At 39.6% G+C, this 16,813-nt stretch overlaps 1 protein-coding gene across 1 annotated transcript; it reads left to right on the forward strand.

Annotated features, from left to right (window-relative positions):
* Positions 1-8,991: 8,991 nt before the first annotated feature.
* LOC137271953 (beta-1,3-galactosyltransferase 5-like) lies at positions 8,992-15,763 on the forward strand. The gene is made up of 3 exons (XM_067804335.1): positions 8,992-9,057; positions 14,444-14,565; positions 14,926-15,763. The coding sequence occupies exons 1-3, from the start codon at positions 8,992-8,994 to the stop codon at positions 15,761-15,763; spliced, it is 1,026 nt and encodes a 341-aa protein (XP_067660436.1).
* Positions 15,764-16,813: the final 1,050 nt, after the last annotated feature.

The following is a 16,813-nucleotide window of genomic DNA, read 5'->3' on the forward strand; positions in this document are numbered from 1 at the left end:
AGGGTACACGGAGAAATTGACGTATACCAGCCCAAATGTGACTGGTATGGATTGTCTCTGTGGTGCGGGTTGTGTATTGGAAAAAGGGATGTTTCGTATTCGAAAACTTCGAGTCAAGATTTTGTGCAGACTCTTTCAGTGTTGTCACAACCCCTAGTGTACCCCGTGCACTTACAAGAACCCACGAATCCGTTGGTATAGGACCAGATGGTGGCCACGTGGATACGTGCATACATAAGTAAAGCTTACCATTAGCGTGATGGGGTAACACAGTCGATGAGGTGGGAGTATGTTACATTTGACGAGACCATCCACTTCGAGTAATGTGTCTTATGAGGGATTGTGAGGGGCCCCTCTTACCCAAATATGGGTACAAGAAACATGCGTCCGCGTACCATAGTTCTTTGCACCCTCCCTACCACGTTTGTGTGATTGGACGCCATTAGTGCGACACCCTAAAAGTGCGCCCCGAGGAACGGTAAGCTCGCTGGGTAGGTTGTGTACCCTCTCTCTAACGGCATTGTACAGACACTCATGTACGGTATTTGTGGCTGACACTTCAGGGTGTTTTCTCGTGAAAGACCTGAGTGGTACATGGTGTGATTGTTTATGTCCGCAAGAGAGAGAGAGAGTAAGTACACTGGCCCAAGTGACACGGATAGTGTGATTTTTGTACACTGTGGATAGATTAAAACTCTTGCTTGGTGATTGCACGGGGTGGAGAGTATTGACTCCAACTGGATTGTTGCAAATCCAAATTGCGTCGTCTACTGTTTGTTTACAAGCAACGCAAACAAGGAAGATGACTGTTGGCGATATGTTGTTACTAGGGTCCAGTTTAACATAGAAAATAATATACCTACAGCACGTGACCGGTTTTGATCAATGGGAAGCCGACATTGTTGTACAAGTCGAGATAATGTGTGATCAGAGTTGTCTCCTCGCGCGAACGGACACACGGTTGATGTGGCCCTTTAGCCAAACACGGGGCACTTAATAGGTCGCTATTGTGTGATCAGGGTTGGATCCTCGCTCGGACGGACACGTGATGGACATGCAGTGTCCTACCCTGCAGCAATCCAGGACAACTATCTGAGGACCTGCCCGGAACATAATCATGGCGACTCTTGCTAATACAAACCTTCCCCATCATGATACCAGTCTTTCCAGTGAGTGAGTGAGTTAATATGTTTCGTCACATCGGCAATATTGCAGCCAATTCGTGACGAGAGCAAGTAATAGTGACATAGTAGATCAAGAATATAAGAAAGTAAAAACCTGTTGCTGAAGAAACAGTAAAACCACTAGCATATATAACAGATATCCATTTAAGAATAGTAATCAGATCTAAAACAGGATAACTATAGAGGACAATATCACATAAAAATGGGCTCTAGATTGCCAACAACTGACGGTAGATCACCACACTAGAGACCATGGGGACTTACATTACTTTTGCTACCTGCATGGACCCTAGCTGGATTTACACCATCCCCTCAGTCGTTAGCAATTTAGGCACATTTAGCCATACACTTAAAAGGACACATATACTACGATCAAAATAGTGGAGAGTTTGAATTTACTTTGAATGTTTGAGGACTTACGTACCCTCTCAGGACAGTGTCTCCAAGGCGCCGGCGATGCGACGTGGCCTTTTATTGATAGAGATATAACTTTATAAACAAAAAATGATGTACAAAGTGAGTATTTCTTGATATACTTATTTCACAAAGCGTGGTAGGCTAGACTACACAAAGGGCATGATATTCACGTTAAATTGGATTAAAATCACACGTTTTACATATTTTACGCCAATATATCTACCTTATTCCAGTAAACAATAATTGCAACGATCCTATCCAAAGCGTGATCCTACACTTCCAAACATTGGGCCCCCAACTGTCCCGGAGCCAAGTGTTTCAAGTGTGGTGAGTTGGCACACTATGTGAGACGTTGTAGAGCCAACCTGTTATCAGTGTCGGATACAAAGAGGAATCCGGATGATTCTGAGGGTGTGTGGGACGAATAAATGGCTTTACCCACAGAGAGGAGTCCGAAGTGTTGCGGCGAAAGGGTAGATATGAAAACTAGATGGTAACTTGTTCTCGGGTACCGATGTGTCACGAGCGAAAGGATTCCTACCATCTGCGACAGGAGAGCTAAATACCGGTATCTACTTATCTACTCACACCCTACAACAGTTATTATTCTAATGGTTGTGCGTCGTTTGATGTGGATATTTGCCTACGAATTTGGTTGGTTTTGTTGTATATACAATTGTTTATATGTGGAATGGAAGGTCTCAAAACGAACGGCCCTCCAATCCGGCAAGTTCTCAATATCGACACTAGAATTTGGTTCCGTCACAAGCTAGCTAATGTATCATCACTTAAACGCTCTCTAATCGGCATCAGTCTGCATTTCGGCACAACAAAGACCGCCCAACTGACAGTACAATAGTTAACGCTCTCTAAAACGGCACCCGGTATCTCGTCTCTCCTGTTTATTCACAGATTGGCTGAACGTGTACACAGCATCAAGTGTGAAACTTGCTGTCGCCATCAACGCATACACAGAATATGAAACTCTGCTCAGGTGAAGTCACTCGCTTCCTGAGTAAGAAACATCTACTATCTCTGATATAGATTGAAGGAGTCTAGTAACCAAGATTGCACACATAACATGAATCAAGTACTTGGTATATGTTTTGGAATAAATTTTAATTATGATTACCTCAACTTTAAATCCTCACAAGCACACAAACACATTTATAGATGTTGTTTATGCATTGCCTGGTCAGTTGTCACCTGATACTTTAAAAGTTTTGAAACATGTAAGTTCGGATTCTCCGGTCAGGATTTAGATTGCAAATAAGTAAATGTCAAAACCTGAATTGTTCCGACATCAAGATCTAACACGTGTAGGTTGTCCATATCATGACAATCCTTCACTTCATAGAGACAATATTGTACATTTCAGCATCAAAATGAGTTTTAGTATTTCTGCAATAATTGCAGTTGATATTGTACGATAGTGTTATCATCAAAATGTTGTACCAATGATCTTTGGTATCTAACAAGCCTGGTGTACATATTGCGGCATTGTAACTGTAGTAATAACATAGTGACATCTGAGCCATTAGATAATGTCATAATGATATTGTGCATGCGTCCAACATGCAGCTAATAAGTTTATCCTTTAATGGGCTATATGGATACATGGGTATACATTACATGTGGGTAAAAACTTTAGCACACTGAGCGATCGTAGGTTTCAGAGAGCCGTGCGTCCACGAATCCAAGCTTCTCTTGATACTGAGGTTTGGGAACCTTGCCCACGAACGCTTTGTCCACTTGGAGCTCAGCCCAGCGCAATGTTTACCAGAGAGGAAATTTCCCCACCATACCTAATTATGTAAAATCAGATTGTATCATGTTATCGAGAAGTATGAATATTACTTTGATAATTACCTATGGACAGACAGATACAGATACAGTGACATGTGATAACCAAATCTACGAGCCTGAATATTCGATCTCGATCACATCTTATGATCACATCTTAAGTCACATCTTATGATAAACATGGGCCACTAAGGGTCAACTCTAACCTGATATTCACGGTCTCATAATTAATTGAAGGGAATAGGTGTGTGACATTTCATCAATAACGAGGGCAGTTAATAAGATATATCCGTCTGTACTTTACTCATTGAACTTGGGAACCATGATTATATCTGAGGGACAACAGCTGTTAACAACTGCTGGACTTGTGTTAAACAACAATCAGTCTGCCACTCCTTAGACATTAGGGTGTTAAATTCATCCAAAGTATCTGTGATGCATGATATGATTAAAGTTACGTTAAGCAGTGCGATGAAAAGGCTACATGGAATCTCAGGTGAAGCCATTTGCAACTACAAAAGTTATGCCGACAAAGGTGTTGCCGTGAAATAGTCATCGTAACAGACGTTTGCACAAAGGCGACCAAAGTCTGCCTACCACATGTAAATGTGACAAAACGGGTAAAACGAGGGAAATCGAAAACATACTGTTCACACCAACAAATGAAGTAAAAATAGGTCACTTCTGTGGTCGTCACAAATTATTCGATTGCTAATGTTTAAATGGCTTTTAAATTTACCATCAAGCCATTGTGGCTGAGCTGCTGCAGACACGGGATTCGAAAAGGCACGGCGTAAGTCAAAGTAGATGACGATAGGTAAGCGAAGGCGTTCGTCCTCAGACTACATTGCTTTACCTAGAACGCACAAACGATATGAGCATATTGTAAAATATCATTGTTGTAGCTTTTGATGTTTGTTGTAAACTGATATTCTGTTGGCATAAATCTTACGTATGAAAGTCCTTTCGAGTGCATCTTATAGTCGTGAACTCTTATTTGCAGAATGGTTTATTAATCTGTGTTAGTTTTATGGTTACTGTTAGTGGTATTGTTAGTGGCAGTGGACATATATTAAGTTTCATAGGGAGACAGCTCACACTTATGAAATCACAAAACGATTGGCCTGACGCAACGTAAGAAATTACTCTCAAAACGGTTATATTTATTAGTGGTAGAGTAGACATTGTATTTAGCTTATGCACTGAAAACTTTAACTGTTGTCTCAAACAGTGACCCTCCAAGAGCGTCTATCAACCTCCGCTGCCGGTGAGAGAATGATAGTCAGCTATTAAGACGATTAATGTAATAGACAAAAGTGTTCTGCTGCCAAATTGGAAGGCTGGGTTTTAAACTACAACAAAGAGAGCATGGAAAAATGACCCAAAAACCTTTTCAATATTTGCATCCGTACTTATGTGAATTTATCCAGTATATCCCTAAATCGTTCTATAGGAATGTGATAAAATCTACTGTAAACCCATCTGGGCCATTTTCGTATTTTCAAAAGCTAGAAGTATTTCATCATATGTTAATTGCTCATTTGATATTGCAACTTTGTCACTTAGCTTTAAAACATCGAATGCAGAAAATGAAATATTTTGTTGATGGCTATTTGGAACATGAGAGAGTAGTCCGCATTATGGAGGTAACCGTATTGCACAGAGTTGTCCGATTCCACTGTATGGTGATTGGGATGTCAGTTCACCAATAAGGAGAACATGAACAAGAAGTCTTCGAAAGAACTGTGTTTGCTGACAAGGTTAGCAGGTTATGCCCTACCTTCAGTGCCTGTCACACAGACACACACGCACACACACATACGCACGCGCACACATCTGGGGAAAGCGAGGGATTATGGTACAAAGAATATTTCTGTATTACTACTGCTGTGTTAGTGAGAAAATAATCAATTAAACCTGCTTAGATGAATTTCATCTTAAATATCCCCAGTCCATGCAAATGTAACATAAACAAGAACACTCACATACAATCCAATACGACAAAAGGATAAAGAGCGTGCACGTTGTATATTGGATCTAACAGCAGTTGTGTAATGTGAGAGAAATATAGAAGCATAGATATGGTCTTGAAACACCAATACGCATATGTAGGGCATGTTTGGATCCATAATTACCGGTGTCCGCCACGTTATACAAAGCCCAAGTCTGTGAAAAGTTTGATAGAAATGTCTCCATATATACTGAAATAGTCCCAGGGAGCTCAAAGATTCAGAACCAGTGGGCTTATAGGCTGAGGTCATTTTAGACTTTTGCACTACAGGAAGGGTTGGGCCGAAGGTTTGAAGAATGAAACAGACAACTGGCATGTGTCCCGGCGATACAGGGCGAATGTGTTTTTACAAGGAGGGAAACGCATTGCAAACATACTCTCCCACTAATATTAGCATTCGTATATTGGAAAATAGATATTTAGACCTGGGCAAGCAGAACATGTCCTTCACTCTGCTGATCACAGCCGGAGGCTTCACAATATCTGTTGGCACAATGGACGTCACTACAGCTGCCATGCTAATGTTCGTCCAGGTGATGTCTGTCAATATTATAGGTACTGACGTTGTACTGTCGGCTTTCATCATCGGTCGAAGCGATTCACGTGTGCCAGTTCCATGATGCGATGACTATTGTGAACTCTCTGCTTGAAGGACAACGTGGTCATGCGTCATCGGCAAATGAACGACAGGTGGTCTTGCAGAATCCGTCCAGACGACGTCACCCACTACTGTCAGTATGTATATACGATGTCAAGGTTTCCCGAGCAAAATTCTAAAGCGTCTGTCATCGTATGTACCAATTACTGTACTGAATAACTTGACAACTGGCTCTGAGAGGTATTCCTTATGTAGAGACCAGTTGTTATTGGCAACATACATTTTTGTGTCAATAATATCACTTGAAAGGGTCCACAATCGATATTAATACCCGGATAATCCATTTATTCATTAAGCATTCTCGCCAGTTCCCAAATATGCTGGGTCAAAACGGATATTTTCAACGACCCCTGTTGTCTCAAGAGGGAACAAATGTGATCGGGTGGTCTTTCTTACCTGGTCTATGCTTGTTTGAGGCATACCATCGTATCCTAATTGCAAGGATCGACGCTCATAGTGTCATGACCTTGATATGCGTAACTCTTTTGTGTATATCATAACATATGACTAAATCAGAGACTTTCATATAGTTATGAACGTTAGAATAGAAGAAAGATATGTATGTGTTGAGTGCCTCCGATTTGTCTGTAAAAGTAAGCACTTAATGTTTTGTATATGAAACGATAAGTTTCTGTCGTTATAGATCTTCTTCAAATATCCCTCTGTGATGACAATGCAAATACGTTAAGACTGTGTCGTTCACGTGGACCTTCTTTTATTTCAAATCTAAGCAGTAGGCTGTAGCACTAAAACGTTGAACTTGTGTACTTCAGTATGCGTTCGTGGACTTAAAAACATGTTAACGTGATCTGGAATGTTTTTTACATTGACTAACATGTCAACTGGGAATGCATTGCGACTAATAGGAAGATGTGGAGGAAAAATGATATGAAGGAAATGTTGCTTGCGTTATGACATGACTCACTCAGCATTCTCAGAAAGACATCTTGAATAACAGAATTATACATTTAAGAGCTGTCTGTTATGTTGTATAATTTTAATGATAGTCCAACAGTATCTTCGACAGATTTTATTATCGTTCATTCTACCAGGGATAATCTACAACAGAGATAGGTCACTCGCTTGCTTTCTTTACCATTTGTACTAATTCACGTGTGCTTCGTCATGCTCCAATGCACACAGTGACTTGGCTCGTTCCCGGTGCAGCTTCAGTTGTGTTTAACAGAGTTTATTGCATCAGTCGGAATTTTACAATGAATGAATGAATGAATTATAGCAAGAATTAAGGACAAGAATTATGTGAATGAATGAAAGAAAGAAAGAAAAAAAATAAAAAGAAAGAAATACATATGTGAATGAATAAAAGAATAAATGAGGCCTTCCCTCCCAAAACATGTTAAAGAACGCAAATGTATCTCGTGAACACGTAACATCAGCTGCCCTTCCAAAACAATCTACTTTGAGACATTATTGTTTACATTAATAATTAATTCAGATATCTTTTTGCATGTGGGGAATGGAATGGGCACTAACAACATGTTAACTGACACTGTCACACTGCCCTCAAAATAAAGTGTAAAACTGTCACAAAGCGTTCTAAAACACCTTTCCAGTTTTGTCAAATAATAACATCAACAAGAAAGAAAGAAGTTATTGAACTATAAGCATCAATGGCAAATCAGATCAGATCGGTGATATGTCATATTTTTCACACACCTCAAACACACCTTAACAGTTTGTTTTAGATTATGAAACGATCACTATTACTTGCAAACACATTTCCACTAAAGGTATGTTTTCCTTCGAAAAATTAAACGAATGTGTGAAAGAGGTTTGTATCGGCACAGTTTAGTCTCTCTTCGCTGTGAATCGAGAATAGAAGCCAGTGACCTATAAGATACAGACTTGAAACTTTACTATAAATCTACTGTCCTAATACGGACACTAATACCAAATATTTCACTTAAACCAGTGACAGTATAGTTAACCTATCTTCTACGTGTAGGATTTCAGTTGTTACAACACTCAACGAATTTAATCAGCTGTTGAAAATAAACCGGGCTCAATCTTAAATACTACGCTGCCACTATTTTGGCTACACTGGTTACGTAACAACCCGAGACATACGTTGAGCGGCTTTCGGGGAGCTTCTTCTCCCCTCTAAGTAGGCTCCCTGATTCTACATAAAGGATGCAGTTGTTAATGCTGACCAGACATTATGTAATGTTTGCTGATATAAGTACAAAGTAGCTGCCTTTGTTTCCGTGAATATAATGCCAATTAAAGGTATATATAACCTTACAAATCATATAGCTCTGTCAGATGAACATGACTTTAGAAAGAAAATATTTTCTTTAGATAGAAAATATACTCTCATCAAATGTCATTCTATCAATATAATTCTGTTTACCTTGATCTTACTAAAATAGTTTTGCGATGATCATCATTATGAACAATCATGATCTGATCATTCCAAAACTACTATTGTGATAAAAATCGTCTAATCCATATAACATCTTCCTATCAGTCAAAATAACTAACTTACGTGACATGTGGCACTTAAAAGGATGCATGATAGTCATGCACGGTCGGTAATGACAACCGGCTTTACATCAAAGCTAAATGATTCCTGATTGAGAAATATCACACCCCTGTCGTTTGCCAGAACTTCATCACATATTCACTTTCTTTTTATTCCATCGTTCAAACCTTTTGCATTCAGTTCATTGTTTAGCTGAAAATGATTAACTGCCATACCTGACAGTGATTCTTTCATCACAAGGGATACAAAACGGAGGATCTTCAGCTTTCAGTAAATACTCATGAGTTAACATTACGTCCCATCTATTTTTATGATGCTTTTTTCAATATATTAAAACGCTGTTTATATGGCATTTGCTTCGGCTTTGGAAATATAACAACTGCCAGGTAACCTAGAAGATACGTTCCTGGCCCCAATGACAGAGGCAGATGCCAGCGCACTACTGCCCGTAGAAGCACCCCCACCCACCACCCAAAAAAAAGTAAAAGTTGCATGTATTACGCATTTCCCTTTTAATTGATTATATTCTCGTTGATAATGGGATTCATTAATGTGACCAAGGTAAGGTCTCCTTCGAGTCTCACTAATATCCAATGAGGTGAAAAGGAAGACAGAAAGGAAATATGATTCCCACCTAAATATCAGGATCAGAAATGAATGGTTTAGATGAATTTCGTATCCCAAGAGGTTGAACAAGTGAAGGTTTTGTACTGTACATGTCCCCAGAAAGAGGAGTAAATACAGATATGTACTAAGGGTTAGATTCATTCTAATGTAGCTGTGTCATATACTGTAAAGATATTTTGATACCGCGTTATTTTAAAGATAGATCATCGACCTCGACTTAAAAAACGTCAGTAGGTGCAGTTCTGAATAATCCAAGACATAGTCTTAGCCATAATCGAGTTTTGAAGCCACCAGTGCTGTGTACAGTTGGAACGGTGTCTTCTGGTCACCTCCTAACTTTGATTTGGAATCTACTCTCAATACGTCTAATGTCTTCTGGCATTTAATTTCAGATATTTTAGATGTAGCCAAAAGGTCAAATGTTGATCGAAAATTATACATAGGAACTTGGCCTCTTTAACAATTTTAATAGGTGTAGCATCTAAATTTAATACTGGGTCCAGTAAAGTTTTAACAAACGTGGTTTAAAATACGCTTTTGAGTTTGAAAATTTAAATCTGTTTTAAGCACCATATGTTGATTATATTTATACAGTAGCTGTTTTTCAATAGTATACATACTTTTGCCACGGCAAGAAACATCAAATTCATCGTTGCTTGAAACTGTTTAAATTATCGAGGTTATGGACCACAGGATGGCAACGGAAATAATGGTCAGCTTTCTTCCCAGCCTCCCTAGCCTGTTTACACTGATCGTTGAACTTGCCGCAGATTCCCGAGTGGGATACACTCATTAGCTGTATTATTTTGTTCACCAGAGAAATCCTTTGTGGCATCAAAAACCTCTATAAAACGTTCAGGTCTAACAAGTTCAAGTCTGCTACAAAACAGAATTTGATAAAAGAGCCAGTACGTTCCTTGTAGAGAATATGGTAGTATTTCATGGGTTCGCGGGTGTTAATATCACTTCCAGGATGTAAATATGGGTCGGAAACGTCATTATATGTGCACAAATCATTGTCTGAACACAACTCTTCATATTGTTTACCTTAAGCATCGGGAATTGTAACACCTAAGAGTATGTTGTGCCCGTTTAAGTCTCCCATATAATAATACAGGGTTTTGTAGTTGGTCATGTAGAGTGTGAAGATCAGTCTTCTAAGGGTTAAGGGCGTTGCGATACACAATTAGCATATACTGTAAACGTAACATGTAACGTAAGTGCAAATTACTGAAGAATAGGAGTAAGTGTTATGGGGCTATGAATAACATTCTGTTTGATGAGGACTGAAGATCATCAAGTGGCTCTATCACCCAGGAATGAGAAATAATGATTTATATTTATATTGAAATGGCGTAGGTGGAAAAACAACAACAAACAAACAGCATCTATTTGTTTTAGATATGTCTCATGCGGACAGAATGCTGATGGAACAATAACTGTAAATCATCGTGGTCATTCCGTAGTTCTCTGCAATCCCACTGTATGATATATTTATATTTATCGATTTATCCATACTTGCTATAAAAATTAATTTTATGTTCGGGCCTTGTTAGGGCTCTGACTCTTTGGTGTTGGGTTTATATTCTCCTTCAGGAATTTGGTTAGATTCCTGTTAGATAGTTTGTTAGATAACGATTGAAATCTTGTGGTTGAGTGAGATGATGAATCATGATCAGAAGCTGGCTCTGACTGACGTTAGTACATGTTAGGAATTGGCACAGCAGTCGGAGTGGATATTTTAAATGTGCAAATCCGTGGAAAATCGGTTTTCACCCAAGTGAATACGTGAGTAAGTAATGTTAATGGTTGTATCATGGTGTTCTGGTTTTGGAAACATGCGCTTATTTACTTCGGATCTTTGGATAAACTGCTTGGCTTCAGGAAAACTAATATTTTGTATGAATGTTTTTACTAATTACAAGCCTTTATCGATTTAGGAGCAGACAGACTGAGGTATGAAAACAAATATGTGTTGGTGCTGGTTTGTAATGTCGCGTTGTTTTTTACGAATAGTGACAAGTTTTACGTACATCCCACCTTGTTCCTTCATTTTGGAGACAATATCGAGTTCCATAATCAGCAAAACGTCTTGGCGGTCTCTCAATACGTCTTTGTTGGTGGTGCTGATATGACAATGCCAACAAATGATTTCGTTGATAGGAGGTTAGTTGTCAGTTGCATTGAACAAATAGAGAACCTATCAGCAAAGGTGTAAGGTTTTTAATGTCTCCTGCAATACTTTGTATGCCTTTTAAAAAAATCGACAAAAGCCTAGATGCAACCAAAACCTAAACATAATTAAACCATCCAAATTATTTATTCCTGACATACAATATACATTGCTGATACAATCGCAAAGCGAAACAAGTGGACGGCACAGACGGGCACTCGAGTGTAACAAAGAGTATTGGCTTGTTTATTTGCCGATACGCTTGGGGCTCTTTGTTTATGGCGTACAACCTGAGAGTGTAACGTTCAAACTGCATGTGGTCAGTGATTGATATTGTGTATTGCAGGTGTAAATAAAACAGACATTGCGTTTTGTCTGTTACAGTGACCGCTAATCACAAATCTACATGTATCTTTTATGTAACGAGTTACTGTGGATTTTGTTTGAGAATTTGTTGCTGTAAGTTCATACCTAAAGGTATCAGAATCTGCAAATTTGAGTTTTGCGTAGCATTTACGTTTTAAAGGAGTCATCTCCAGTAGGTAATAGATGTGGTCGGACTTTAACATGGTTAGTGTTTAAAAGTTCATCACATAATCCGAACTCACCATGGAGTATCGTCAGGACAACGTTATGAACAGGTGGATCTCCAACTTGTAGCACCAAGGATACTCGCACCGTCTACTTTTCTTAAGAATGTCGACTTCCTGTAGGTTGTAAGACCTTCATTCAGACGACTATCAGTACGCAGGCATTTTTGCCATAACCATTGACAACCATACTCTCTTGATGACTCTGACATTCAAGTGACATGAGTGTGTGACATTCAAGTGACAATAAATTGGTACGAATAATTTAAACGGTTAAAGGTTTATAAATATTATTTCCTCAAAATGCATTTTTATAAACTATAACATTATTCTTTCAATTTACAGTTAAGTACAACCAAAATAAAAGGAATATTGTACACGGACAAAATCTTAGAGTACTTTATTTTGTCCACCAATCGGATGGCCTAAATAAGTTTGTGCTGATCTCCTGAGAACATATGAATGTCAAGGCCATCAATGGTCGACTAAGTAGGTATGATTGCCGATGATTTGAGAATAAAAATACCTGCTTACTGTCAAGGAAATTATATGTAGATGTTGCAATAAGTTTTTAGACGTAAGTCCTACATAGGTGCTGTCAACGGGGTTAAAATTAATAAACGAATTTAAAAGGTGATTTTTTGCTGTCTTGTTCCGGTGTTCCGTGATTTTGGAGTGGAATTGCGGAGGTAGCTGTTTTCAATGAGCCGCGGCGTATTCCCTATGGAATAAGTATTCGATTGTGACTATTTGTAGCTCATGTTGTAGGGAAATTATCTGACTTTTGATCCCCTGGTCTTTGTGGGGCCTTAACGGTATTTTACGTGGTGAAAGCTAACTTTGATTGACGAGGGGCTGGTTTCATCCCTGATATACTCCCTTCTTCAGTTTGACATTCATTAGACACCATTTTCAGTTACCTGTTGTAAGGACACTTCTTTATATTTTGACATAAACTGTCCTAGAAAAGAAACGCATATTTCAACTGTATTTATGTTTTTGTTTTGAAACATCTTCTAGGCTATAAGAGTCAATGTGATATAGCCAAACTGCACACTGGGAATGCAGATGTATTTGGCACAAACTCGAGGAAAGTCAGTTTCAGTGTCACATTGAGATATGTGGTGGCGCTGAAGTCAATACCTATTGTGACCACCGTGGGCATCCAGAACTGCACGGCATTGCTTCAGTATCAAACGAATAGGCCTTAGGATATCGTGTTGCCCAATTGCAGCACACTCTGTCCGTAGTGCCTGTGCGAGTTACTGAAGTGTCTTGGGCTGAGAGTTACAGCGTCGCATACAGGGCATACCACAGATGTTGGATCGGGTTTAAGCCCGGTGATCTGGTGGGCCAGGAGAGCACATTGATGTTGTCTCTAGCGTGACGGCAGTGTCCTGTTGAAACAAACTCCTTCTGCCCAAGGTGGTGTGGGTGTAGGATTTCGTCACAGTACCTTTGAGCTGTCAGGTTGCCCTGGATCTTCACCAAATCACTTCTCCTACAGCAGGTTGTCTTTCGATCCCCACATCAGAACTCCGCCTTGGCCGAACCTGTCCACCTAGGGAATGCAAGCGTCGGCGATACGTTCACATCGACGCCATCGACACCACCATTCTTCCATTTTAGTAGAAATCGTGATTCATCACTGAACTAGATTCTACACCAATTCGGCAGGTTCCAGGCCTGAACGTTGGTGCACCACTGGAGTCGATGTCAGTGATGTTGTTGTAGAAGTACAGGACCAAAATAAGGTCGCCCACTGTAAGGGGCATCTGCTACCGAATTCTGACGGCAACAACTCTCCCGGAGCCGTGAAATGGTGTTTTGGTGAACATTAATGCGTCGGGCAACTGCACGTTGAGATTGCCCATCTTCAAGGATATCATTGGTAACATGACGGTTGGTTTCACTCAGACGTGACATTTTAGGTTTGTCAACAATATTCCAAATACAGCGAATAATCGACAGACAGTGATGCCCATCTGATTCACAACTTTCACGTGCATTCTGTGACACTACACGCCGAAATTGAAAACCAAGCTGTTAAATACGGGCATTTTACAGATGGTGCGTTTTGTTGTGATGTTTCAAGACTTAATGAGCACAGGATTCAAAACAGAGCACGCTTGTTTTTCTTGTTTCTTTAAAAGACAAAATTAAACAAAATGAATCATGTTTTAATTCATAGCTACATGACATAGCAATTTTGTTCCATTATTTTTCATTCTTATTGGAAGAGTATGTCGGTAGAGTAGTATTTTCCTTTGTAAATAAATTGAAGCAGAGATGAATGGTCAGGATAACTGAAAATACTCGGTTTTTGACAAGGTTTTATTATAAATGCATTTTGATAATACATCTTCAAAAGTCGGAAAGAGAAAAGTTATTTTGCATAAATCAATGAAATATTGTTTTAGAATGGTTTAACATAATTTTTGTTTGTTTGTTTTTTGTTTTTGTTTTTTTTATTGCAGGCACTGCAGGGGAACCTGTGTCAGGAAGAGACCATATGCAAGACAACGAGAAGGATGCAGCTGAAGAAGCTTAAATGCCTCAAATGGCTGATGATGATAGCAGTTATGTCTTCAACCATTTGGTATGCATTTCTGAGCAGAAACCATAAGCATTTTCAAAATGCATACAGCGGCGAAGGCGATCGTTTCTTATCTGACAACAAAAAGCAACACACTGTTGCCGTTGGCCTTTCACACAATATTGTCACTGATGCGTTAAGAAAATCACACCCAGTTCTCGCCGAGGAGTTAACAGAATCACATCCTCTCAACATCACGGAATTAACAAAATCACATCCCACTAACAGGACAGAGATAAAAAAATCAGATCCTACAAACATCATGGACTTACCAAAATCACACACTAGCAAGAGGACGGAGTTAACAAAGTCAAACTCTATGATTGCAATGGAGTTAACAAATAAACACATTTCTGCAAACAGCGGACACGTTCGTCAGAATACGTGTACCAACTGTTTCAGACACGACTTCTTGTATCTCATACAGAATGAAGACATATGTAACGAGACAAACAAGGACGCAGTTGATCTTATAATACTCATCCTGACAAGACACACTTGTATATACAATAGGAATATCATACGATCAACGTGGGCTTCAGTCTCCAGGAACAAGACTGGAAATGTTCGCTACGTCTTCTTACTAAGCACACATCCTCGTCATGAGTTGATGGAAAACGTAAATATCGAGGCATTGCATTACAAGGACATGTTGATGGAGGACTTCAGAGACTCATATTCCAGCCTGACGTACAAAACAATTATGGGTTTGAAATGGGCCTCCTCATTTTGTGACAATGCCAAATTTGTCATGAAAACGGATGATGACATGTGGGTTAATGTGCCACAAATACTACGGCTGGTCAGTCGGAATCGGTTAGTTTTGCAGTCAGGTGTCGCAGGAAAGTGTCTACGTGGAAAACCGTATAGGGGCAACAACTCAAAGTGGTACATTACATTCAACAAATATCCATTGACTCTTTATCCACAATACCTTTTGCGGTCTGGCTATGTTACAAGCATGGCCGTTACAAAACAAGTACATAACATATCACGCAATGTGCCGTTCGTGAAGTTCGAAGACGTGTATTTTGGTATGTGTGTTAAAGCCCTCGGAAGGGTGAACATCATGTGCAAGCAAGCATTTCACTACACTGGAGACTTTAAGAAAAACACGTGTATTTTGAAATCAGAAGATGTTCTAACATGTCATGATGTGCCTTTGCCACTGATGCAGGAGGTAATAAAGGAAGAATGCTAATTCATATCGTTACTACAAAAGTTAATGTTGGGTCTACATATGTTTGGTTTTATGTCAATTCTATCTATGAAAAATAACAGAAAATAACAAATTGTAATACGAGTCTGAAACGTTTTCCTTATATGTTTATGTTATAAGGATTCTGGCTCAATATATCTTCAGTTACGCCATGTTTTGCTATCATGACGATATTCAGACACACACATTTTAAACCACCTTCCTACTTGTCAATCTCAAACTTGTCCTGCTACCATTTTTGCCTGCTGATAACTATTACTCTTGGGTCTAGGAAGTTTTACTCCCTGAGCATTCTTTGAATAAGGTCTGGTTACAGCAATTACCAGCTCAAAGAGAGAAGAAAGAAAACAGACACACTAGTCAACAATTAGTGCTCGACGGTAGTAATCACAGACTGAGTATATTTTACTAATTTTCTTAATTCTGTAAAATATCATGTGTAAAGGTTATCAGATTTTTCTTCTCAGTGTTGTTACCAATGACAACTGTAACCCCATAAGCTAGTGTCAGTCTTTGTTGCAGTTGGCGCAGACGAAGCAGGATGACTGGTAAGAAGCAGGGGCTGCTCGCTGTTTGCCATGTGTTCGTTTCTCTGACGCCTGTCGGGTTCCCCCATTTGCTGCTCGTGTGACTCTTCTCTGCACAACTTGACGCCACCACCGTCTTCCATTTGTCTTACATGACGGAACAATTGTAGACGTCTCTTGAATCATCATGGTGAACATGCTTGGCATAACTGCCTGGGCCAGGAAGTTATAGTCTGTAGTGCCAGGTGATGCCCAGAATGTATATCAGGCAGCGCATGTAGAAGGTGTTAAGGCAAGGGTTTTGCTTCGCTGCAGAGGACGCAGGCTTGATAGACACGCATCCTGTTATTGTCTGTAAGCTTCTTGTCACATCCTTTTGGGCAGCTTGGTCATGGTTTCTGCAGCTTCTCTTATCCGGCGGTTGATTCCTATGTCAAATGACACGCTGGATGCGATGTTCGAGCCAAGGTATGTGAAGTCCTCTGTCATTTCCAGGATGTAGTTG

This window comes from Haliotis asinina, chromosome 2 (genome assembly GCF_037392515.1).
Source record: "Haliotis asinina isolate JCU_RB_2024 chromosome 2, JCU_Hal_asi_v2, whole genome shotgun sequence".
Classification (NCBI taxonomy): Eukaryota; Metazoa; Mollusca; class Gastropoda; order Lepetellida; family Haliotidae; genus Haliotis; species Haliotis asinina.

Coding starts and splice junctions, on each gene's coding strand:
- LOC137271953 (XM_067804335.1), top strand. CDS start 8,992: ATGACAGAGGCAGATGCCAGCGCACTACTGCCCGTAGAAGCACCCCCA. Junction 9,058..14,443: donor CACCCACCACCCAAAAAAAA/GTAAAAGTTGCA, acceptor TTTTTATTGCAG/GCACTGCAGGGGAACCTGTG. Junction 14,566..14,925: donor GTTATGTCTTCAACCATTTG/GTATGCATTTCT, acceptor TTCTGCAAACAG/CGGACACGTTCGTCAGAATA.